The sequence below is a fragment of the Diplotaxodon limnothrissa genome, linkage group LG12 (assembly GCF_057381915.1).
Source record: "Diplotaxodon limnothrissa isolate DT_005_m linkage group LG12, D_limnothrissa_male_GT1.1, whole genome shotgun sequence".
Taxonomy (NCBI): domain Eukaryota; kingdom Metazoa; phylum Chordata; class Actinopteri; order Cichliformes; family Cichlidae; genus Diplotaxodon; species Diplotaxodon limnothrissa.
The window spans coordinates 3,357,764-3,382,733 of record NC_140607.1 but is presented as its reverse complement, the minus strand read 5'-3'; the positions used below and the strand labels follow the sequence as shown (position 1 = coordinate 3,382,733).

The following is a 24,970-nucleotide window of genomic DNA, read 5'->3' as shown; positions in this document are numbered from 1 at the left end:
CCGGAAACTTACTTTAAAACTAAATATGTTCCCTAAAACGGTGACAGAGCTACAGACCCATGACAGCCTTACACAGGTAGCCAGCAGCTGTGACCAGCACTACTTGTGCAGTTAATAAAAGGACAGGTAATGTTTGTCGCGCTGTTGCACACACAGCACGCTCGTTTGTTTCAGTTCGTCAGTTGCAACAAGACAACTTACCAACGTGTACGTAATAAGCTAATACTCCTGTGTGCTACACACTACAGTGTACGCTGTGCACCTACTTACTGGTTTTGTCGCATCAGTCTGTGTCTCTGAGTTAACTTGTGTTTCTCCTACAGCTCCGGACTACAAAAAATGCGTGTGCTCTTTGTGAGCTCGTTCCCAGCTCCTAACCAGCGCGTTCTGCCGTCAAGGGCGATCATTGGTTAAATGTGATCATGTGACTGATGCAAGCCAGATCCTTTTATTTGGCAAAACTGTGATTAATAGTTAAATATTATTGTTGAGGGGCACAGACAGGACTCCGCACGCACACACACAAAGAAAATTTAAAAAAAAAAAAAAAGTTGCCTCAACAAAAGGGCACTTCGGGCACCCATCAGGAAAGGGGCGGGTGCCCAAGCCCCTCTAGCCCCCCCCCCCCCCTTCTGCACGTGCCTGGTAGGAGAGCCTGCACTGTAGATACTGGGTTTTATTAAGAGAATGCAATTGCAACAATAACAAATTGAAAAGATTTTTTCATTCCCTGTAATGTATGGCTGCTGAGTAGCCATACCAGACATGCACACAGGGTGACCAGATCACAATAAGCCGCATGTCGGACTTTTCAACTCTTGCTAGGTAAACACCATAAGAATAAAGGGAAGCTTTCACTCTCCCTTGTTATTTCAGCTGCGATTCTGTCTGGTAACAGTCTATAGGTTTGAGTAAGGATGTATCCATAGGTCTTTTTGGAGCACTAGCTGACAATTTATGAATCTTTAGCCAAATATACTGTGTGGCTTCACACCATTTTTTCTCTTATGTGAAACTGAAAAATAACTCTATTTCTCAGTATATCTGTCATCTGCTTTGTGGTATTTTCCACTATATTGCACAGAATGATATATTTGTTCATGATAAAAGCATGACCTAAATATGTACTAAGGAAAATCCAGTGTTTAGAAAGGTGGATGTCCTGCAGAGCCTGTAAAATGTGGGACATTGGTTCAAGATGTGGGAGAGGGGGGAAAGCATAAAAATGCTGTGCAGTCCCCCTCCTTAAGGTCCTTAAGGTGTTGTGTTACTGGTGTTACTTCATACTTCATGTTGTGCAGGGAGGGACATCTGATCCCCCTCCCTGCACAACATGAAGTATGAAGTAACACCAGTAACACAACACCTTAAGGACGTAAACCAATGTGTAGACAGTGATGTGCAAAGCTTTTCTTAACCCTCCTATCTATGAAAGTGACCAAGGTACACAAAGTTAAAGCCGCTGGGATGCCTGTCACTTTAACAAAGTTCATAGTTCAAGCTGCACGTGCTTGAATCAACATGGCGTCGCCTGCTCAATAGAAGTGGAGCAGAAAGTAAATACAGAGGTACGGGAAGGTAAGGAGCTCTCGTGGAATGTTACCGCTAGTCAAAAACAGCGCACTACACAAAGTGTTCCGTTAAGATACCGACGTCGTTCCTCTGAAACTGCAAAGAATGTAACTTCCTGCTCGAGCTAACATCAAGTCTTTCAGTTTGCCATATAACCAAAACATAATTACTGAAAAGCAGTAAGTGCATGTACTGTTATGTAGAGTAACAGCATTGTTTTACATAGTCACGGTGACACATTAATTGTAGCAGTTATTTGAAAGTTGCACAATACCCTAAACCAGGCTTGAGAGTAGAGTATGAGACTTTTTTCACGTTTTAACTCCGTGAATGCGAGCTCCTGATAGGCCTACTTATTGTTTGGTGCTTTAGGAATCAGCACAGTGATGGCAGATATCAGCAGCAGCCCAGCGGCCATCACTCCAGCCTCGCTCTCCCTGGAGGAGAAGCCTGATGACCTCTCCAAAAATGATGTTGCCAAGCCTGATGTTCAGGCTGAAGGAGAAAGCCAGGGGGCTCCTGACCCCGGCGTGTACCGCTACATCAAAGAGGACCTGTTCACGTCGGAGATCTACAAAGTGGAGATCAGGAATCTGCCCAGGTTCATAGGCTTCAATGACCTGAAGAAGTTCTTGGCCAAGCATGGCCTCAACCCGCACAAAATCAAGCTGTTTGGCAGGCAGACGTTTGCTTTCGTCACCTTCAAGAACGAGGAGGAGCGCGACAAGGCCATGAAGATGGTGCATGGCATGCAGTGGAAGGGCCAGGTGCTTAGTGTCAAGCTGGCCAAACCCAAGGCAGACCCCATCTTGAGAAAGAGGAAGGAGAATGAGGGGGAGAGCGTGCCCCCATGCAAACGAACAGATGATGGGGACGAGGATGAGGAGCCGCTCAGTGTCCAGATCGCCAACGTCGTGACACCTCTGTGGAACATCTCTTATGACGAGCAGCTGAAGAGGAAGGAACAGGAGGTGGTGGTGGTTCTGCAGAAGCTGGCCAAGTAAGTGTAATATAATACAGATTTGGGGTTATTTATAGGTCATGTTGTACTTTTTATGGGACTTGCTGACATGTCCGTACAAGTTAAACCTTTGTTTTCTTTCAGAGAGATCGGCAGCACCAACAAAGCCATGGTGCCGTGGCTGTTTGCACAGAAAGGGAAATACAACAACATGTGTTGTCCTCTGGAAGCCCTCCGACCGTCTCCTACACAGGTATACTTTGAATAGTTGCTTTTATCTGTCCATAAAAGGCAGGTGGTTATGCAACAGTTAAAAAAAAAAAAAAAAAAAACAGGATGGAAAAAAGGCAAAGCACAAAATAAAAAGTAACTAATTAGAGATGGAAAATGACGTACATAAGTTTATTCTGTTTCACGATCTCTCGGCTGTTTTCATGTCTCTAAATATTGTATATAATTTAATATTCATCCTTCTGACCCGGTTTCCGATCGTGACAGACAGAGTACAGAAACAAGTGCGAGTTCCTCATATCGGTGGGTGCAGATGGCGAGGATAAAACCATCGGTTTCCGCCTGGGGAAATACAAGGGAGGGTCCTGTGCTGTGGTGGGGCCGGCTGACACGTGCCACGTGCCGCCAGAGGCCAAGAAGATGGTCAGCGAGTTTCAAAAGTTCATCAGGTATTATTATGTGTGCTCGTGAGGATCTAGGAACAGTTTAGTTTGGGGAACTAAAGCTGCTTGGAAAAAGTAGTTGAACCTAAATAAAAAAAGATCAAATTCATAATGTACATGTCATGTTATTTGAGAAATATGATACAAATAAGTGGAAAAAAACAAAGCAAGTTGTCTAAAAGTGACTAATCGCTCAGTCTGGCTGTGATTTTTGCAAACAGAACAACTCCATACTCTGTGTACAGCCCAGAGACATATGAAGGACACTGGAAGCAGCTGACTGTACGTACTACAAGGACCAAACATGCCATGGCCATGGTGTTCTTCAACCCACAGGTGATGAAATGTTGAAACTGAACTAGCGCCCCATGCTGTTAAAGGTCTCCCTTTTGATTCGCTTCATTTGTTTAATGACTCTTAGAAACTTGAAGAAGAGGAACTTGGTGCTTTAAAGAACTCCATGAAGGAGTACTTCACAGAAGGAGAGGGGAAAGACAGCGGCGTGACCTCTCTGTACTTTGTTAGAGAGGGCCAAAGGTAAAACTAAACTACATGCTCAGTAAGTCATAATCTGTATGAATTTAATGACTGAATGTCATCTTAATAATACTCTGACTATTCATGTAACTTCTTGTATTTTTTTTTTGCCTGTTAAGGAAATCTCCAAACCCAGAGGATCTCCCCTGTGAGCTGGTGGTTGGAGAGACCTGCATTCAAGAAGAAATGCTTGGTTTGAAATTCAGGATTTCTCCGCATTCATTCTTCCAGGTGAGGAAGAGCAGAAGCTGCATGTTGTGGAAGTTATGAGGTCTGGTTTGCAACTAGAATATTTCAGGATTTCTTTCTGTGAGGATGAGTGAACACATGTTATCGCAGGCATGGTAATCCTTTTCTGAAGTTCTGATCTCACCATGTTATCCTTCTGCAGATGGGGTGAAATGGTACTCCTCTGGCCAGGGGTGGGCAACTCTTGGCCTCGAGGGCCGGTGTCCTGCAGGTTTTAGATGTGTCCTTGATCCAACACAGCTGATTCAAGTGGCTAAATGACCTCCACAACATGTCTTGTAGTTCTCCAGAGGCCTGGTAATGAACTAATCATTTGATTCAGGTGTGTTGACCCAGGGTGAGATCTAAAACCTGCAGGAGACAGGCCCTCGTGGCCTGGAGTTCCCCACCCCCTAGCTAGGCTCTTCTAAGGCTCATCACAGAGCCTAACAAACAGAAGTAGATCACTGTACTTCACCATGCTTTACCTTTTTTTTGCAGGCATTCCTAAAATGTGGAAACCTCTCCAAATACAGGGCTTAACTCAAAAATATCCCACAAGGCTGGAGTGACTGTGAATTTAATACATTCATCTTATGTTTGTTTGTTTTGTTATTAATCTGTGGCTAGGACACTCGGGTATGGTAGACGATGGTCCCAGTTGTGTTTGCCAGCTTTAACATCAGGTGCTCAGCCTCCATTAACAATCTGTTTCTGTGTGCTAGGTGAATACAGGAGCTGCAGAGGTGCTGTACTCTGCTGTGGGGGAATTGGCCCAGCTGGATCAGGACAGCATAGTACTGGATGTGTGCTGCGGGACAGGAACCATTGGCATCTCTTTGGCTAAGGTAATGGTTTTTTTTTTTTTTGTCAATGTATAGGTGTTGTGTGCATTTTCTCATTAGTCATGAAGCAGGACAAATGCACACTGACTCGGTTTCATGTTGCCTTTTTTTGCCACCCACTTTTATATCTAGAGGGTGAAAAAGGTGATAGGGATTGAGATGTGCCAGGAAGCAGTGGAGGACGCCAAAGTTAATGCAAAGCTGAATGGTAGGCACCACAAACATCATCACTTTTATCTTTTTGTAGCATTTAGTTTGGGTAAAGCGCATAAGTTGTGGTATTGATGTGATTAACTTTAGTAATTGTATGCATGCTGCATCCCTCTCTTATTTTTTGTGTTTTTAAGGTCTCAGTAATGTTGAGTTTCACTGTGGAAAAGCTGAGGATGTGTTCCCCAACATCCTCAATGCTGTCGTTTCATCCAGTGCGACTGCTATCGTAGATCCACCACGAGCAGGCCTACGTGAGTGCACGTTATGATCAAAAGATCTACTCAGGTTAAGATGGTTGTAGTAAGAGATGATTATTTTTTCTTTGTTTCCTTAGACTCAAAGGTGATACTCGCAATCAGGAGAGCAGAGCATTTAAAGAGGCTGGTTTATGTATCATGTAATGCCAAGGCAGCAATGACCAACTTCATTGAGTAAGTGAATTTTGTAGTAGAAAATAAGCCAAAATAAAAAAAATTAAAATGTGACTCCAACTGTGGAATTGTTTTTTCCTTCAGTCTGTGCAGAGCTCCATCAAACAGAGTTCATGGAGCCCCATTCCGTCCAGTGCGATCCATAGCTGTGGATCTGTTCCCTCAAACCATGCATGTTGAGATGATTCTGCTGCTGGAGAGAGTGGACTACAGCGAAGACTCAGTTTTATAGCTGGAGAAATGGGTCTCTGTGCAGTTTGATTGGCAAATTGGGCTTCCTCCTCTATAAATGTATCCACACAGTACTCTGAAGAATTAACATTGTCATTTACATATTTGTAAAGCCAAAAAGTAACACAAGTTAAATCCCAGTTTTCACAGTGAGCGATAACTGTAGTGTCTTTTTGCATGAACCTTTGTTAGCTTTGACCTAAAGTTTAATTTTCAAACTAATACTGTGTTTTCTGTTATTCCAAACAGTAAAAGCTTAACCAATAAATTACCACCTCAGCTCACTTCCCCCTTTTTAGTTTTGATCCTTCAATCACTGAATAAACAAAAGCTCTTGTAGCTATTAGTCAAGACATTTTTATTTTGCATAACAAATATCACCAAAGTCATGGAGCTCAGGTTGCAATACATACTTCATAATCTAGGCAGCAACACTTCAAACAAGTCATTGGTACAACTTAACAGCAACGCATGGAAGCAGTATCCCCCCCTCCCCCGACACTTATGGGCTTTGCATGAAAACACATACACAAAGGGAAAGCACATTCGTAAAGTGATCTGTACTATCACAGGAGCCTTGGGTAAACAGATGTGTCCTCTTGTAGAAAAACCGCGGGGCAAATACTTGAGTGCACAGCAGTTTCCATTTTGTTCCAGCAAGTGACGGGTCTATGCATTTTCCTGTTAGTCCATATTCTCTTCAGTTCACAGCAACATTGAGTTTTCTATAAAATGCATAAGACTATAAGCTTTGGTATACACAGTTTCATCAGCTTGTTGGACTGAATGACTTTATCGCTGTTGTTTACATCAGTGCCAACTAAATTTTACAAGTTTGCCTTGAAAGAAAAAAAAAACAATTTATGGCAAACGTACACAAAATAGTCCATTCAGGTGAATCCTACAAATCTGGATGAGTTGTAGGCATATTTTCTTGAGACGTTTCTTGGCCATTTTTAACTGAAAACACTATCTTAAATTCTTTATCAAGTAAATAGAGATTGGTCTTTCCACTTCCTGCTGAAGGGTGTTTTAGGTCCAATGTACAATATATACTCTTGAGCCCTTCATGAAATGGATTAACTAAGGCAACATGTAACCAACATGATTTTTTTAAAATAAGAATATAAATGAAAAGCAACTGAAATGCGCTTTGTGGTTAGCAACTGTGCATGGCATTAGCATATGAATAAAAATCCAAGTGCGAACTAAGCGCATAAGTGAAATGATCCCCAACATGTTACAGTACTGTGTCCCTGTGCTTGGGGTATACTGCAGTGTCACCATGTAGCAGGAAGCTCTTGTAGAACCTGACCTTCACCGGCTTAGGCCTAATGTCAGATATTTGTATGGGCACATGTGCGTGCCCTTTTATACTAAAGATAATTTAGAAGTAGTAGCTTGGTATCATTCAGAGATGGTGTCACAGTTTTTTTCCAAACAGTACCTCCAGCTTCACAGCTGGGTTAGTAGTCGGTGAAATTCATTACTTATTAAATGAAGGAGTCCCTTTTTAATACAGTCGTATTTAACAAACATGCATTTTTGTTAAGAATATCGACTGACATCACTGAAGTTTCGTATTCCATAAAACAATCTGTACTGGTATCAGCGATGAAGACATCAGGTGGGCTCTAGCTTATGTCTTTTACTGAAACAAATGAAAAAGGCAAGACCCTCAAGAAAAAGTCAGCCCAAATATTCCACTAGGAATTATTCCAGGAATAAAAGCAACAGTCAACAAAAACATCTGACAGGACACGAGTGTGTAACAACAGTGAGCACTTCACACCGCATGTTGCCAACGTGCAAACCAAAGACAGCATCTGTCAATTCTGGGGACAAACAAGACCGCACACAGCTGTAATCATCACTCACCACATCCATAACACCTACCATTAAAATAACAAATAAAATAGGAACTTTGCTTCCAATTAAATGAACGGTATAAATACAAGTATTAGTAGTCCCTTTCAAATACTTTTAGCACAGAGAAAACTATCAGCTGCTGGTACTATGCGCTCATGACTGGTGAAAACAAGCCTTCAAAAATAAAACCAGTGTGTGCAGTGGCTTTCTCCACTTTAAGAGGCATGCAAATCTATTTTGATGTGGTTCATCTTATCAAGTAATGGTCACTTCTCTGGACACTGGGGGGGAGGGGGGTTCTCCTACTGCTGTAATTAGGATGCATCTAGAGAGGTAGACGATATTCGCTCTACAGTCTGTTCAGTCCAACACTTACTTCTACCAGCTTAACCAATTAAAACAAGTGAAGGAAGTAAGCAGTAATATCAGCCTGGTCAACCCTTTACTATATTGCCATTTAGATCTCAGTGATGCATAATTAAGTGGTGGATGGTGGGGTGTGCATGTGTGTGATGTCTGACAGTGACTGGTTTTCAGTGCTGTGGTTCATCAGTGATTTGAGATTTAAACGTCGACAGTGCAGAGGGGTTCACTCCCCGGCTGGGCAGATTCCATTATGGTCATCTTGGGTTTCTTCCTCGTTTCCTCCTGGTAGAGAAAATAATTAAAGTACAACAAGCAAGATAACAAAAACAATTATTCTCAAGTACAAGATTTTGGGTAGTGTACATGCAGTCTGGCCAACCAAAGACTGGAAGTTACACTCCTTTGTTTTGTCTTTTTTATTTACAAAAAAATAAAGCTAAACATTACCCCCCCCCCCTTTCTTTTTTTTTTAGAACTAAAATCCCAGTAAGAACCATTCCTACCCTCTGTGCAGCCAATTTAATCATCTCTTCTTGCAGTTTGTTCAAGATATGAAGGTTTGGCTTGTTCTTTTTGGCATACTGCTGGAGCTCGATCACGCTCTTGTCGGAGCTCTCCTGAGAAGTAAGATCATTTTATAACGACATAGCACATGACACTTCATGATAACACGCTATTCAGCTCATCAACACATGGCAGTACCATTTCAATATGTGCAGAAAACTGGTTCAATTCTACATCCCAGTCATTGGTTTAAAACCCAAAATCAATGACGTAGCAGCCCATCCGCTGTTGACCAACACTCTAGGAGCAGAGCTTTGTCATCACATAAGCTCATTTATTTTATTATGCATAGTAGTGACTTTGTTAATTACAGTCGTAAGCCCAAAGGATCCAGCTTTATTTAGCTGGACACTTCAAATGTTCCAGCACTGACCCACTCACATCTTTTTTCCTGTCATAGACACCCAGTTCCTAAATAAATTAATAGAAAGCAGCATCTTAAAACGGCATCTTCTTGCTCTTCATCCTGTTTTCAGACCCAAAATGAACTGTGGTTTGAAAAAGATTGACTGCCACTTGCTCCAATTCAGTAGAGCATCCACTGTTTATCAGTGTACTTGAACAGGCGCCCTCTGTATCGGTCACAAAAACTATGATGCACAATGCTGAGTTAAAGCTGGAGATTGCGACTCTGTGGAAAACGGTATCTTCTTATCTAAAGACACTTAAAACCCACAGGAACTATATTAGAGACCAAAACAATTTTCTTCATCTTCAATGCTTTCTCTTAAGACTTTACAGCAGCTGTCAGTCCTTACCTTCTTGACCATCTTATTGCTCTCTCTGCCGTACATGCGCAGCAGTGAGCCCCAGTTCTTGACGTGAGGATGTAGCATCTGCAAGATCTTCTGAGATGCTAGCTGTTTGCCAACCCTCTTGTTCTTGCCTAGTTACAAAGATGACAAATACAAATAACCTGTCACTGAAACTCACATGTTAGTGTCACAGTGAAAATTTGTATTTATCACTTATATTGGTTTTATTCTGATTTTTAGTGTTTTTATTTGCATGATTTTATTCTGTTTGTATTGCATGTTTTTAGTGTGTTATTTGACATTGTTTTAATCCACTGTGGAATGGCTGAAAATGGGATAAATTAGTTGATAGGGATCACCCGCTGAGGTATGGGTGTCTCCAGAGGTGCTGTGTAAAGACCTTTTAAAAGCAGGCTAGCTGAGCCCTGGGAGGACAGAGGCCCCAGATATGAGCAGGCCAGGTGAAAAGAGGGACCCGCTGCCTGACCGTGGGGTGCAACACCTAATCAGGAGACGTGGCGGCGCAGTCCTGACAGCAAGGAACGGCGACAGTGGGAGACAAACGCGTGTGATTAGCAGCAGGGCAGAAGTATACCTCCTGCATTTGTGAGTAGTGTCTCCACTTGTTCGCCAGATGCAGCCGGGTTGGGAGAGGGACGCCATGGCTATAAGCCAGGGACACTTCTGGGACGATTGTTCTGGCCCCTATTTGTTATTTTACAGGGCGCTGATGCGAGGGGAGCCGTGGTGGCATTGCATGATGGACTCCGGTGCAGAACGCAAGCTGGGCTGGGATGCGATGGGCCTAGTGAAGGGATAGGAGGAGGATAGGAGGCTCCTCCTTGTCTGTTGGAGACTAGACTGTTGTGGACTCCGCTCTGGAGAAAGAATTCCTGGCCTGCTGGTGGACCCATAATGAACATGTGGCATGATTACATCAGGGGATTTTAGTGGATGTAGAAAATTGTATTTTTATGGGTTTTAGAATTGTTTTACTATATAGACAACATTTTATTCTGTAGGTTTTTTTATGCTCCCTGGCCTGGTAATAAACTGCTTCCGATCAGACCTGCTTCATCTTTGTGCGCTTGGTGTCTGACTCGCTTGCTCGCCCCCTTGTATTTAAAAGAATCATTCTCTTTAGCATGACATTCTGGCACATCAGCTTTAGTGTCTGCGTTACATTAGCAAAACAGGTCCACTAAAAAAACTAAATAAAAGGAAAATAATTGTAATAATATGGACTTCATTTACAAAGCAATTCTGACAGCTGCTTTGAACTTATCTATAAATAACACCCAGCTATGCTCTCGCCAGATAGAAATGCAAAGATTAGGGTCTACTTACACCAGCCACGCACAGTATGTTTCCCACATGTCATCACATATTCACTCTTCTGGTTCTTCCCCGGGATCACCTCAAATTTAATGCTGGTGTCCCCCATCCCGTGGTTTCTGCAGTAAGGAACAAACATTTGTTTTCACATGGATATTTGAAATCTGTCTGCGTTTTGCACAGACACCCAAATGTCCAATCAGCAGCTGTGAACTTCATTCTCTCATCTTGATGACGAGCAGCTCCACCTTATCATTTCAGTTATATGCTTTTCCTTGTTTTCTGTCATATATATGTGATAAAGGCTTATATTAAACAGTTACCGATAATAAAACCAGTGTCTGTACAAATAAGCCAAATGATCCATTTCAAACTGATTTTCCCACTTATGTTTCTGGATGATATCCTGAACACTGGCATCTCGGGCACACAGCCAATCAGTTGTTTCAATCCATGTACAAGGAGCAGTCAGTCAGAAGAAAGATGGTGAGGAGGGACTCTAACAGCTTGTTTCAAATAGAGGGTGAAATCAAAGACTGCAATAAGGCCAGTAAAAGACAGTAAGGATCATTTTGAAAAGTTAATCATGCAGAGCTGCTCTATTAACAATATGGACGCAGTCGTAGTATAAATCCCACAACAGGTGACATAAAGAGGCCTGAGAGAGAGAGACAGAAGAAAAAAGGACACACACATCGCTTTAACAATAACAGTTTAACAATATTAATAAATACTCAAATCTACTTTACCTTTTAAGGCACTCATGAAGAATCTGATATGGCGATAGTAGTCCTGCTTTGTTGGTCAGCTCATATACTCTTGAATCTTCTATACTGATATGATTAAAATACTGCAGGAGAGAATGCACTGAATGTCACCACTGCTGTGTCATCTTCAACTCTAAAAAGATGTGTTTTACATTTGAAGGAAGTATTATATGAAAATCTTGGCTTCAGAATCAGGATTTAGCTTTGCTTCAAGAGTAAACAACAAAAAAAAAAAGACAAAAAAAGAAATACACACAGAAAAAAATGTCAAAAAACGAAAAAGTACCTCCAGTTCATCGCCTTCGACGGGTTTCTCCTCCGAGGTCTGCTTCACAAAGTCAGGTATGAGGATTTCCAGTGTTGCTCGAGCTGCAAACACCCAGTGAGATTTTACAGCAGGTGAATGTGCAAATATTTACCACATGTAATACAGTGTACTGTTATCTTGCTCCATTGTGGGGAGGTGCAACAAAGAGATTGTTCTTGGAGCTGCAGTGTGTAAGAAAGTGTAACCCCTTGACTTTTCAGAAGACCTCTCTCTCACAAAGCAGATACATCCAAGCTATTCAGTGACATCCAACTAAAGCCCCTTTACTATCAGTACCTACTCGAATCGACTCACCACATTTTCAGGGTTTTCCATTAGGTCATATTACCTGGTACCACGTACTTTTTTAGTACCTTCTCGGCCGGGTCTGAGCAGGTACTAAAATGTGATGTCGTCAGACTCCACTGCCACTGATTGGCTGGTCAATTGCGTCACTTGATGAGTGATGAGAGCCTCTCTCATTCACGAAAATCAAAACCATCATTTTTAAAAAACCCGGCAACGAATGACAGGACCACAAAGAACAACGCCGGGGTCCCCCGAGTCTGACGGAAAGCAACAGAGCGAGCAGCGGGTATATTCTTGCCTCAACGTCCACCTTTGTTGTAGCGTTTGTGGTGCATTCTAATAACATGCGATGTATTGCTATAACAACGAAAACACACATTAGGTGGCGCTCATTTGCAATGGAAAACCAGTGAATTGGAGTCAAGTCGTGGCTACGTGATGTAGGTACTAATGAAAAAGGGGCTTGACATGTTTTTTAAGGTCATTATGCTGATTTTTTTTTTTTAATTTATACCAACTCCAAAGGACAACCTCTAATACAACACCATAATTTTTTTATATATTAAGCTGTGACCAATATCAACCACATGATCAAATGTCCAATATTGTAAAGAAGAAGAATTACCAGCTTTATTCTTGGCAAGTTTTTTACTGCTTGCAGTCCCTGTGCCGTATGTGACTCCATCTATAATGACTGACGCTCCAAAGGGTTCACTTGGGTTCTCTGTGGAAAGAATGGCAAATTAAAATGGATATTCCAAAAAGGTCAACATCAAAAACAGGCAAAACACAAAAAAACAAAAACACTTTTACTAGTTTATGCACAAAAAATCCTGATAGAAAATGAGTGGAAGAAGTAATAGCGTACTATGAATTTGACTGTCTGTGCATTAGCTGCTTGATAAAACCAAATCAGAGATCATATATCGGGCTTTCACATTGCTTAATAGCAGTTTTATATGTTAACCCGGTGTTTTTGCTCCAGATCCAACACCAGGTTACAGCTCAGTTGTTGTGTCTATTTAAGATAAGGTAAAAAGAGAGCTACTGACATAGGTAGCTAACCTGCTAATATTGCTTCGTAGTACACCGTTGTAAATTACTGTATTACCTTTGGCCGCTTAAGAAAGAGGAACTTACCACAATCAAAAAAGTTGTAAACAGGGCGAACCTTGAGGATACGCTGCATATATTCATGTAAGATGCAGACTTCAGACTTTCCATTAGGATTTATAACAAATTCTGTGGAAACAAACAATTCATTGCATCAACAAACAAAAACTTAACAGGATATGTTTAATATCTACACCCAAACTGTATGAAATGTACACAGTATGAATCACAGGTACTGGCACCTTTCTTAGTAGGAGCGTCCTGGACTGACAGTGTGATGAGCTTCTGGTTGGCAGGCAGGATAGGTCTTTCCGACTCTGCCTGTTTCCTCTTCATGTCTCTGTTGAACTGTCTTCGCTCAGCCCAGGTGCGAAACTTCTTGACAGTCACTTGTTCAAAGTCAAAGCATTTCTCCAGGTACAGGCGAAATTCTTCAAGTTCTGCAAGGAAGTTTCAAGATGTCAGATGATGTCTTTTACTGTAGCAAAACACAAGCAAACAAACAAAAGAACATTTCAAAAGTCACTGCTAGTGTGGGAAGCTATTTACCGATGGACTCATCCTTGCACACCTCCACTTTGGCCTTGACCTGCCCTAAGGCTCCTTGTGCAGAGTCACAGGGAAGAGACTCTTTATTTTGGATGCTGTTGTCAGTGGTACCTTCTCCATCCCGACCTTCACCAGGGAGACTGGAGGGTGGCATGACATCCTGGTCCTCAGCTGTAGCATCTGATGTGCCTACTTGCTCTCCCCCGTTGGCCTCCTCAGCAGGCTTGACAACAGACTCCTCTGCATCAGGCACCACTTCCCCATTCAGCTCCCTTTCCTCCTGTTCCTTCATTTTCTTGTAGTGTAGGCAGGGGATGCTGCTTACAGGTGGGTCGTGTTTCTGTTTGAACAATATGTTAACAGTGCTGTAAGTTTGAGACTAATTTTAAAATGACCTGGAAAGTGTCCATAGGCTTTAAATAAATAAGGTAAAATCTCTCAAAGTGATGTTTACCCAGCTGTAAAATGTTCAAGATGTAGCTCATCCAGTGCCGATATGCGTTTTGGGGAAAACAGTGTCGTTATGGTTTTCTTTAGGCAAAAACATTTGAGCCTTTGTTTCCTCAAACACTGTCAGTATTGGCAGGGTTCCCAAGCCCTTTAAATCACTAATTTCACACTAACTTGAACAACAAAAATAACACCACATCAAATGTTGTTACTTTTGTATTATGTGAATTAACTCAGATTAATCAGGAACAAACAGACGAGGAACAGTGCAGAGTTTAGGCTTTTGGTGGCAGACTACTTTAGTCCAAACTGAGAGCAGAAGCAAAATCTGTCACTAATCTGTTTAGAGTGTTGACACAGGCAGACGTTTAATGTAAGCAAAGCTAAATTTTATTCCACCAGTTTCATAAACAGAAACAGTTGTGAAATTTATGCCGTTCTTACCCTAATGCTTCCAGTGCCAAGGAAGTACGGTCTGGACCAAGTGACCACTCTGGTCTCTCTGTGCAGGTAGACTGGAATGCCTGAATTATGGAATGTCATTATCCATCCATCAGGGAGAGGCTCGGTGGGCGGACGTCCCCGACCTAGTACATAAGAAAATGCAAATGTAAATATAAGTACTACATAGTACACTTTGTGGTATACCTCATTAGTAATACTAAATACTGACATTTCTAGGAGTTGTAATAATCATTCATTCAAAAAACGTCGAAGGCATTTTTATTCATTTGCTTCATTTTCCATGTAAATATAATCCAAAACAAATCAAAAAAGCCAGAACAGCAACCATTACTAAGACTTTAACACGTGTGAGGTTTTTGTCAGATATTCAAGGCAAATTAGAAGAATTTATTTTTCTGTAAATATTTTGCTACTTTGAAAAGAAAAGTTCTTTACAGTCTCAGTGTAGGTGCATGATATCCCTCTCACTCTTAGCAGCAATCATTACACTTTAGGTCACCTTGTTGTAAATAAGCACCTTGCTAAAAATCTATGGGAGTTTGTCCCCTGTGAAAAAGACATTGCTTTTTAACTTTGAGACCGAATCATGTTCAGCTCATGGGTATGGGGTGAAGACTGAGAGACTATTTGCTATTCATTACATCAAAACCATCATTAACAGGCCTAAATGCTTCTTAGCTGGGAAGGTGAAGTCTTTTCATTAATTTGCCTTTAAAATGCGACCAATGCAACCACATTAATTTAAAGTTTGGTAAAAGAAAAAGTGAGACACGGTTCTGAAGTTGAAATTAGAAACTTCAAACAATGATTTCTGAAGGAACTTTAAGGAATTTGGAAAATATTTCTGCTTTGTCTTTTAGGATTTCAGACCAGACTTGTTTAGTAGGTCATTCTGTGTAATGCAACAACAACACTCAAAGACAGCAATGACCATGTGCTGTTAGACTGTGTGATCCTTTCAGAGGACTTCTTAGTTGTCTAGTGTATTTATAGAGAGCACATCTACCAAGCAGTGTCTCAAAGGAGAGCAGGTTATTTCCATAGGTCACACACAAAAATATAATATACAAAAGATAAAATAAATTTCCTACAATTTCAGATGGTTTATTTAAACAAAAAAACAAAAGTAACTAATAAGACAAATATGTGGCACATACAAGACAGTATTTGCAGTATACTTCAGACTACAGGCCCCTCCCCAACTCACTCTTCAGGACAGTCTTAATTTTGGTCATCATGGGTTGAACACCTCCTTCACCATCTGACTGATGATCACTGTCCCCACCATATTTATCCTCTGCCGGGCGCATCTTCTTTGGGACTGGCATGCCCTCCTCCAACAGAGCGTCGACATCATTGTCAAATTCCTCCTAGAAGAGTGAAGGGTTAAGGCCAGCAGATGATGATTGTTGGGCAGTTCTAGAGAGTACTGAATTCTTTGTAGTCTTTTCTCAGACTGTGTGTTTGTGTGTGTGTAACTCTGTAGAAATATAGAAAAAAACATTACAGCTGCAAAATGGTGCATAAAAGCAATTATGAGTTTAGAAAGAGAGGATATGCCCCTCTGTTAACTAGCCAGGTTTCAAAAAAAAAAAAAAAAAATTACCTTGAAAATAGGAAAAGGGCAGGCACGTTAAAAAATGACCAAAGCTCCACAGCTGTGATTTTACTGGCCAATATTTCCTCAAAAGTACCAGCTGGTCCGACCAACCACAGTGAGCTTAAAGCCTGTCAAAATGGATTCTCTAAGGATCTCACCAGAATTCATCCGTCTGACAGTAACTTCTCCTACTAGAAAATCATATGAAGATCTTTTGGGTCAAATGCAGACTCCGCTATTGAAGGTAAAAATTAAAACACTGACCTCTTCCAGCTTCACACTTCACATTTTCAGTGATTTAAAACAAAACAAAAAAACATTGGTTATCAAACATTTACTTAAACATTTGGTCCTGTTTTTATAAATAAAAGCTTGATGCAGAAGAGTGATGAAATATGACATTAAGAAGTGTACTGTACTTGCAGTGACTGTAGTGTTTGTGGTCTGCATTAGTCCTGCATTATTATGTATTTCACAACGAAGGACAAACTCAGTGCAAAGTTGTCACTAAAAGGGGATACTGCAAATAAAAGTCCAGTCATACCTCATAAGAATAAGCCGTGACTTCGTCATATGCCTGTTCCTGCTGAACTATGACGTCAGACTTAAAGCCTCCATGCTCTCCATCGTCGGGCTCCAGGAAGTTCTCGTAGAGGTCATCCAACTCATCCAGGACAGCAAACTCAACCTTATTCTCTAGATCTACCTCTGTGTCCTCTGACTTTCTGCCTGCAGCATTTGCTGCTCCACCAGTCACCTCGGCTACCTCCTGCTCACTAGCCATGTCGTGCAACTCACCATTGAGACTTTCTAAGCCATCCTCGCTCCCTGCCTCCTGCCTCTCACCTGTATATAAAACCTTCCTCTCTTTGCTATTACTGCTTTCAGTGAAGCTCACACTAATCTTAACATCTCTGAGCAGCTTGAGATCTGGCAGAAACTTGGTGACCGGGGGAGCATGGCGGGCTGTTCTGGGGCACGGTGGGGCGGGACTGGCCTCATCTGAGAGATGACTACAGAAAGTCAGTGAGCCCCTGCTGAGGGGCTGCTGTGTCTTGGTTTCCCCGTCCCCTGGGGTGTATGTGTATCCATCACCACCAGAGCTAACGTCCATTACCTCTGCGTCACTGGACGTTTGCAGGGGAGGTGGTGGAGGTGCTCTTCCCTCATCTAGGCCAAAATCATCAGGTGGCTCCAAGGGGAGAGGGGGTAGAACATCATCTATCTCCATTTCCTTATAAATATATAGCTAACTTAAATAGACTGAAATTTTAATTTTAAATTCTTTACTTAGTGAGAGGCTATCTTCTTATCTAAACACAGAATGCATGCAGAAGCACATCCCTGCATAGGCCACGTACCAGAGGTGAATATGCTAAGCTGACTACATTGTTCTTTTCATTAATGTAGACAGCTTTCAGAATCACTGTCTCAATTATTGGAAATCACAATGCATTCAGCTTAATATGGGATCTAGGCACTGATCATCCTCCACTGCGATCTTGTGGAAGCTAGAAAAAAGGGACCAGTGAGAATAATGTCAGAAAGCACAACTTTATTACTATTACAATACGATATTTAACGTAAAAATAGCTTCGACAAATAGACGTGTTTTGGCTTTGAATTTGAATATGTTGTATGCAAACTATACATTTGAATAAAATGGGGAACAACCACTCTTTAGCGCATCTGTTCAGCCCGAAGCTTCACAGTGGGCCCCTGCTAAGGTTAGCATCAATGCTAATGAGCTGAGCTACAGCTCACCGAGCGAACCCGCAAAGGTCAGCAACCCATAAAACAGCCAGATATTTGGGATACAGGCGTACTCACTGATAAATATGACACGGGTATCTCCTCTTGGGCAACTATCTACCTTTCTAAATTAACACAATTCTCGTCGCGCCGCCATCTTGAAGAAAATCCTAGCCGCGGCTCCCAAACTCATGCCCCGCCTTCCTCTACCGGCTTTTTCAGAACCGGATGTTCACATGGCCAATCACTGCATTCTTCAACCGCCATTATTCGGCCAATCAACACGACAGCGTCACACCTCGTGGCCTATCAGCAACATGGCAATGCTTCGTGCTTTCCCCTAAAGCAGGGGACACGGTCCAAATTCGAATGAAACCAACAGTAATTAGTGTGAATGCTTGAAAAGCATTCACAGTATTGTTCTTCTAATTAGTGTGAATGCTTGAAAAGCATTCACAGTATTGTTCTTCTAATCTTTATTATTATTATTCTATTTTATTATTATCTATTCCGTACGTTTTTTGAAAGCCTACTCCTTCAAAACCGTTCAACTTAGAAAAACCATTCAAACATCGTTAGATTCCTATTATTTTGGACAACATTGCTTCTATTTTTCTCATTTTTAACATTTATATTTTTAATTTTATTCAACTTTATTCAACAAAAATTTCCCATGTATTTCAATGGGGAGACCCTTCAAATTCTCATTCAACTTACTCATTTTTAAACTCTTACTACTTCAACATACGTTCACATAGAGCCACCATTCAAACTTTAAAACGAAGACAAGACATTCAACTATTCAACTTGTATTTATCTTTTCAATATCTATTATACTTTTTCTTCAGTTCCAGTTTAAGTTTCATGATGTTTTTTCACCCGTTTCAGAGTTTATAATGGGTGTGTATGGGACGGAATGTTGGGGCTAGAGTGAGGCAGCTCAACTGCTAGAGTGAGAGGAGCAAAAAAATTAATCTTAAAATCTTTTTTAAAACTGCTGCTGTGTCCGCAGCATTTGCTCTACAGGTATGATTTTACCCTCAAAACGTAGCCATCGCTGTCCTCTTTCATCCAATGTGTTTACTATTGTCCTAGGTGTTATGGTTCTTTCATAAATGTCACCAATGCACAGCCTCCTCCCTCCAACTCTTCCATAGACCCTAATGTTAAAATGGCTCAGAAGGTTCGTTTGAAAATCAGAAGAGCATGGTGTCTTTCCACTGTCACCACGTCCATATAATAAACTCCACAGGCATGAAAACTGAGAATTCAGTAGACTAGAAGCTGCTGTCACTCACGGTGAAAGAATTTTGTCAATACGACTTTTACTTTTCATTTGGGAACGATTTGTTTCGGCCTGACTTTTCTGTTCATTTTAAGCAGCAAAAGTGAGGCGCATGTCTGTGTACGTGTGTATGGAGCCATTGGGTGCGGTCACTATAGCAACCAGGCTCACACCTGCCTGCTTAACGAGCTCTGCCTGCCACTGTGCCAAGATTCATCTTAAGCACTTCTCTTTCAACTGCTGCTGTGTCCACAGTGTTACAGCCATCATTTTACCCTCAAATTGTCGCCATTATTGTTCTCTTTCCAACACCGTATCTTTCAAAGCTCAGGCATTTAAACTTTTTAAACTGTGTGGATCAAAGTGGAGGGATCACATTTGAGTCATTCAGTGATTCAAAGAATATGAACTTTTAATATTCATTCAGATGTTTTCTGACTCTAAATGTTCTTTTCTCATTTCTTAGGTTTTTCTAATTTACAATTAAAACATTTTCAGCTTTTTTCCAACTTCTTCTTCTGTGTAACCTTCAGCTTTTAGCAGTTCAGCACTTTTGTTTTCAGGTTAAATTCGGGTTTTTTTTTTTTTATCTCATTCAAAATTTTTAACTTAAATTCAGTAATTATTTCATTTCAGTGCATACATTCAGATTCAAGCATTCACACTGCAGTTTCTTCAGAAAATGCACTTTCTAGTCTTTATTATTATTATATTTTATCTATTCCGTACGTTTTTTGTAATCCTACTCCTTCAAAACCGTTCAACTTAGAAAAACCATTCAAACACCGTTAGATTCCTATTATTTTGGACATGACTGCTTCTATTTTTCTCATTTTTAACATTTATATTTTTAATTTTATTCAACTTTATTCAACAAAAATTTCCCATGTATTTCAATGGGGAGACCCTTCAAATTCTCATTCAACTTACTCATTTTTAAACTCTTACTACTTCCACATACATTGACATAGAGCCACCATTCAAACTTTAAAACGAAGACAAGACATTCAACTATTCAACTTGTATTTATCTTTTCAATATCTATTATACTTTTTCTTCAGTTCCAGTTTAAGTTTCATGATGTTTTTTCAGCCGTTTCAGAGTTTATAATGGGTGTGTATGGGACGGAATGTTGGGGCTAGAGTGAGACAGCTCAACTGCTAGAGTGAGAGGAGCAAAAAAATTTATCTTAAAATCTTTTTTAAAACTGCTGCTGTGTCCACAGCGTTTGCTCTACAGGTATGATTTTACCCTCAAAACGTAGCCATGGCTGTCCTCTTTCATCCAATGTGTTTACTATTGTCCTAGGTGTTACAGTTCTTTCATAAATGTCACCAATGCACAGCCTCCTCCCTCCAACTCTTCCATAGACTCTAATGTTAAAATGGCTCAGAAGGTTCGTTTGAAAATCAGAAGAGCATGGTGTCTTTCCACTGTCACCACGTCCATATAATAAACTCCACAGACATGAAAACTGAGAATTTGGTAGACTAGACATTGCTGTCGCTCACAGTGAAAGAATTTTGTCAATACGACTTTTACTTTTCATTTGGGAACGATTTGTTTCGGCCTGACTTTTCTGTTCATTTTAAGCAGCAAAAGTGAGGCGCATGTCTGTGTACGTGTGTATGGAGCCATTGGGTGCGGTCACTATAGCAACCAGGCTCACACCTGCCTGCTTAACGAGCTCTCTCTGCCACTCTGCCAAAATTCATCTTAAACACTTCTCTTTCAACTGCTGCTGTGTCCACAGTGTTAAAGCCATCATTTTACCCTCAAAACGTCGCCATCGTTGTTCTTTTTCCAACATCTTGTCTTTCAAATCTCAGAGATGTAAACTTTTTAAACTGTGTGGGTCCAAGTGGAGGGATCACATTTTAGTCATTCAGTGATTCAAAGAATATGACCTTTTAATATTCTTTCAGATGTTTTCTGACTCTAAATGTTCTTTTCTCATTTCTTAGGTTTTTCTAATTTACAATTAAAACATTTTCAGCTTTTTTCCAACTTCTTCTTCTGTGTAACCTTCAGCTTTTAGCAGTTCAGCACTGTTGTTTTCAGGTTAAATTCAGGTTGTTTTTTTTTATTTTTTTTATCTCATTCAAAATTTTTAACTCAAAATTCAGCAATTAATTCATTTCAGTCCATACATTCAGATTCAAGCATTCACACTGCAGTTTCTTCAGAAAATGCACTTTCTAGTTGTAACAACATCTCCAGCACTCTCATTCCTTTCAGTGGAAATAAATATATTTGGAAAAACCTTTATATTCAAGCATCACCCACCTAAAACAAATGATGGGCATATCCTGAGAAAAGTAAAAGTTCAGTATTTCTCAGTATATATGAATTACAAGAGCTATAAAGGCACATGTAATATTTTGGAAGTTAAAAAAAGTATTTTACTTCATCATCCAAACAATATGTTGACATCTACAAACACTCTATACAGAGTACTATGGGGCGCGGTTTGTAAACTGAAACATTAACAGCAACATTTTTCCACATTTAGCTCCAAACCTTGTAAAAACCTGTTGTTGTTTTTTTAGAACATTTATGAAAATATTTGTAACGTTTTTTAATCAAGGTCTTTTCATTGAAAGAAATCATATAATCACAACAATAGCATACTGCTTATAAACTGAAACCCCACTCTCCTGTCTGCCAAAGGAAGGGGGGGGGGGGGGGGGGGGTCAAATTAGGCAGTGTGATGGAAAATTGACATTTATAGACATTTCCACAAATTGTACAGAGGCAACTATCCATCTTTCCATTTGTCAGTAAATGTCAGAGATGGTTGCCAGGTAGTGTAGAAGCTGGACGTAGATCCTTTGAGGGAGCATCTTATCTTTTCCTGTTTAAAATACTGCATAACCTCTATGATCCAATGTGAACATGAAAGGGGTGAGGAGTCTTTCCAATGCAACAGCACCTGTCTCCTGGCTAACAGAGTATAAAAGGCTATCGTTTTCAACTTTATTTGTGTTCAGATGCCTACCCTGTGGGACAGTACCAACTAGTCCAACAAAGGGACATGGCTCAAATGGCTCTCCTAAAACTTTAGAAAGAGTAGAGAAGATTACTTGCCAGAACTGATGATGCACTGAACAAACCCAGAACATATGTAGAAGGGTGGCTGAAGCATGCTGACATTTATCACAGGTAGAATAAAATTAGAATAGAATTCAACTTTATTGTCATTGCACATGCACAGGTACAGGGCAACGAAATGCAGTTTGCATCCATCCAGAAGTGCTTTAGTGATATAGATATATTACAATATATATTAGCAATAATATAGATATGTGAGTATATTACAGAAATGGGTCTATTATGGTATGTTATAATGTACACGGTATGAAGTATGTTGTGAATATTCTATAACTATAAGTATGTACAGGCTGTAGTGAGTACAAGCTATGTACAGGCTATGAACAGGATATAAATATGAAAAACTATACAGAATATGAAATAAATAACTTTACAGAATCTGGGATATACAGCTATACAGAAATGGGAACTATGCAAGTTGTAAACAGTTGTAGGATTAAAGATTATCGAATGTACAGAATGATTATTTACACAGAGCTATACAGTAGTGCAGTTAAGATAAGTGAGGGTGTAGATAGTTTCTACACTGTAAAAACTGTGATTGGGGTTAATTAGAATCTAATAGGAGAGTAATAGTAATTATTACTCAGTAAAAACGTGTATGAGTAGTTTTAATCAAATCTAAGCAAAATTCAACAATTTTGAGATGTTCAGTTATTTAAATTTACACAGTTTTGTTTGGGGTAAATTCAGCAATGGTTTGTTGAGTAGATTTTAAAAAAAATGTTTGAGTACTAAAAAAATTTAAGAAATCTAATAGATTTAACTGATGAAAGCATTTTCATTTTAATCATTGAACACTTCCGCCCATAATCCTTTGTGCCACGTGCAGGACACACGCGCTTCATGAGTGGACATCTCCATTTTGTCAGAGGTAAGACTTCTTAATTTGTTCAAATATAAGACACGGTTTAAACAATAACGTATATCGGTTTTGAGTAAAGGTTTTAAACAGTATGATACGTCGAAATTTTATTAATAATCATCACTGTAATGATAGTATCGTATTTTTACACAAATGGCAGTTAGTGGACTGCTAGCACAAGGTCACTTTCCAAGCCTTCACGACTGTGTTACTGAACAGCTTTAACTAACCACATGTTTTACCGTATTAAAAAACATCAACGACATATTCCGATGAGTTTTAACGTCTTTCATCCACGTTTAAAAGTTCATGAAAATGTTTTGCGCTCAGTTGTGAGTGATTTTGTCAGCCACAGTCAGTTTTTCGAACTCCAGTTTCCAATAATGGCGGCCGCTACTAAGTTTTAAAATTACTCTTAGTAATCTTTCTGGGTCACAAAATAAACTTTTAACATATTTTCAGGCGAGAAAGTAGCTGTGTAAACATCAAATATCTGCTCGGTTCATCAAGATATCGCGTGTTTGCAAAAGTGCTTCGACGTTTTCGGAGCATCTGCTACCCACCAGCTCGATAGCAAGCCGGGAGCTCGAGGGTCACTGAAGCCGCTGAGAACGGCACAATTCCCGGCACATCATTTTCAGATCACCGCGGGGTTTCGCTACTCAGTTTAAACGTAATGTATAAGTCACTTAGACAACCTAAAAATGTTATTGTTTGGTTTTTTCGGTGTTTTATTTGTTCGTGAGTAAATCGGTTTGGCTGAGATTAAAGTTATTAGATTAGATTAGATAAAACAAAACTTTATTAATCCTCCGGGATTTTCACACAGCTGAATAAACGTCAAACAGAAAACTGATTAAACAAAAGTGTGAGACGGTCGAGAATTTACTCCAGCGTCCTGTTATATTTTAGATAGCAAGGAGCAGACGGCTGAGTTTATTAAACTCCACCGAGACAGCGGTGACGCTAATCAGAAGGCTAGACCGTCCAATTTCCCCAGCCGTTTACTTCCAGCCTACCCGACCTTCTGGGGACCCGGCCCACGTAGACCGCGAAGGCCGGGTCCTCAGGAGGAAGCAGCCCATGAATTTGGACAAACTTTTAAGATATTTTCATGCGAGGTGCTGTGTAAACTTCAAATACCTGCTCGGTTTATCAAGACATCGCATATTTGCAAAAGTGCTCTAAAGGTTTGTGTTCGTTTAGAGGCGTTAAGTCAGTGTCAGTGAGTTTATATTTACTGTTAAGAGTAAATATCTCACCAGAAAATTTGTAGAATCATTATTAGAAAATAACAGTAAACGTCCTTATATGTTTTGAAATGTGTTAATCTATTGGAATGACTGCGTGTGTTTGTGTAAATTTTTTATTTTGGAGACTGCTATTAATGATAATGTTGCTTTCCTTTCAGGTAATGGAAGATCCCTCAACTTAAATTCACCTGATCAGCATGTAGACTGTGCATTATAAAGTAAGTTGTGATAACATGTTATATTAAATTAAACTAATGGTTTTGAAATTGAAGCGGCATAAAATTACCAAGTTGACCCCACTTAATCTAACTTGTTTGTTTTTGTAAAAACAATAAGTAGAAAATAATTGCTTATTATTTGTAGGATTTTTTTCTTCTTCTCTATAATCTCAACATCAAATGTGTATAGATACCCATGCTCTTACATTTGTCATGAAAAACTATTTAGATTCTTAGATATATATTTTTCCATCACTTTAGGACCTGGCAAATGGGATGGCAGTGTAAGATATGCAAATCTTTTTCAACAAACAAACAAACAACAAAAAACAAAACGACAACAAC

The 24,970-nt window shown here is 40.1% G+C and overlaps 2 protein-coding genes across 3 annotated transcripts; one reads left to right on the top strand and one right to left on the bottom strand.

The window, feature by feature from the left end:
• Positions 1-1,522: 1,522 nt before the first annotated feature.
• Positions 1,523-5,901, top strand: trmt2a (tRNA methyltransferase 2A). 2 transcript variants are annotated; one of them, XM_085367786.1, is made up of 12 exons: positions 1,523-1,578; positions 1,945-2,572; positions 2,678-2,786; positions 3,032-3,213; positions 3,429-3,543; positions 3,629-3,744; positions 3,864-3,975; positions 4,698-4,820; positions 4,950-5,025; positions 5,165-5,281; positions 5,365-5,461; positions 5,546-5,901. In XM_085367786.1, the coding sequence occupies exons 2-12, from the start codon at positions 1,959-1,961 to the stop codon at positions 5,691-5,693; spliced, it is 1,809 nt and encodes a 602-aa protein (XP_085223912.1). In that variant the 5' UTR covers positions 1,523-1,578; positions 1,945-1,958; the 3' UTR covers positions 5,694-5,901. The 2 variants fall into 2 exon arrangements, with proteins under 2 accessions (XP_085223912.1, XP_085223913.1); XM_085367787.1 differs by having other exon boundaries at positions 1,524-1,568.
• A 143-nt stretch (positions 5,902-6,044) lies between these two features.
• On the bottom strand, positions 6,045-17,600 carry dgcr8 (DGCR8 microprocessor complex subunit). Its single transcript, XM_085367032.1, has 13 exons — positions 16,686-17,600; positions 15,749-15,911; positions 14,521-14,663; positions 13,627-13,966; positions 13,320-13,517; positions 13,105-13,206; positions 12,590-12,688; positions 11,635-11,717; positions 11,331-11,431; positions 10,594-10,700; positions 9,250-9,377; positions 8,431-8,544; positions 6,045-8,209 (listed from the first exon to the last, which is right to left on the bottom strand). Exons 1-13 carry the CDS (start codon positions 17,370-17,372, stop codon positions 8,126-8,128), a joined length of 2,349 nt encoding a protein of 782 aa, XP_085223158.1. The 5' UTR covers positions 17,373-17,600; the 3' UTR covers positions 6,045-8,125.
• Positions 17,601-24,970: the final 7,370 nt, after the last annotated feature.

What these genes read in the sequence shown, in the direction of transcription:
- trmt2a (XM_085367786.1), top strand. Translation starts at nt 1,959, where the DNA reads ATGGCAGATATCAGCAGCAGCCCAGCGGCCATCACTCCAGCCTCGCTC. An exon ending in TTTGTTAGAGAGGGCCAAAG is followed by an intron (nt 3,745 to 3,863) that starts GTAAAACTAAAC and finishes TTGCCTGTTAAG; the next exon opens with GAAATCTCCAAACCCAGAGG. An exon ending in TTGGCATCTCTTTGGCTAAG is followed by an intron (nt 4,821 to 4,949) that starts GTAATGGTTTTT and finishes TTTTATATCTAG; the next exon opens with AGGGTGAAAAAGGTGATAGG.
- dgcr8 (XM_085367032.1), bottom strand. Translation starts at nt 17,372, where the DNA reads ATGGAGATAGATGATGTTCTACCCCCTCTCCCCTTGGAGCCACCTGAT. An exon ending in TTGGCACTGGAAGCATTAGG is followed by an intron (nt 13,967 to 14,520) that starts GTAAGAACGGCA and finishes TTGTTCAAACAG; the next exon opens with AAACACGACCCACCTGTAAG. An exon ending in TTAAATTGGCTGCACAGAGG is followed by an intron (nt 8,210 to 8,430) that starts GTAGGAATGGTT and finishes TTTCTCTACCAG; the next exon opens with GAGGAAACGAGGAAGAAACC.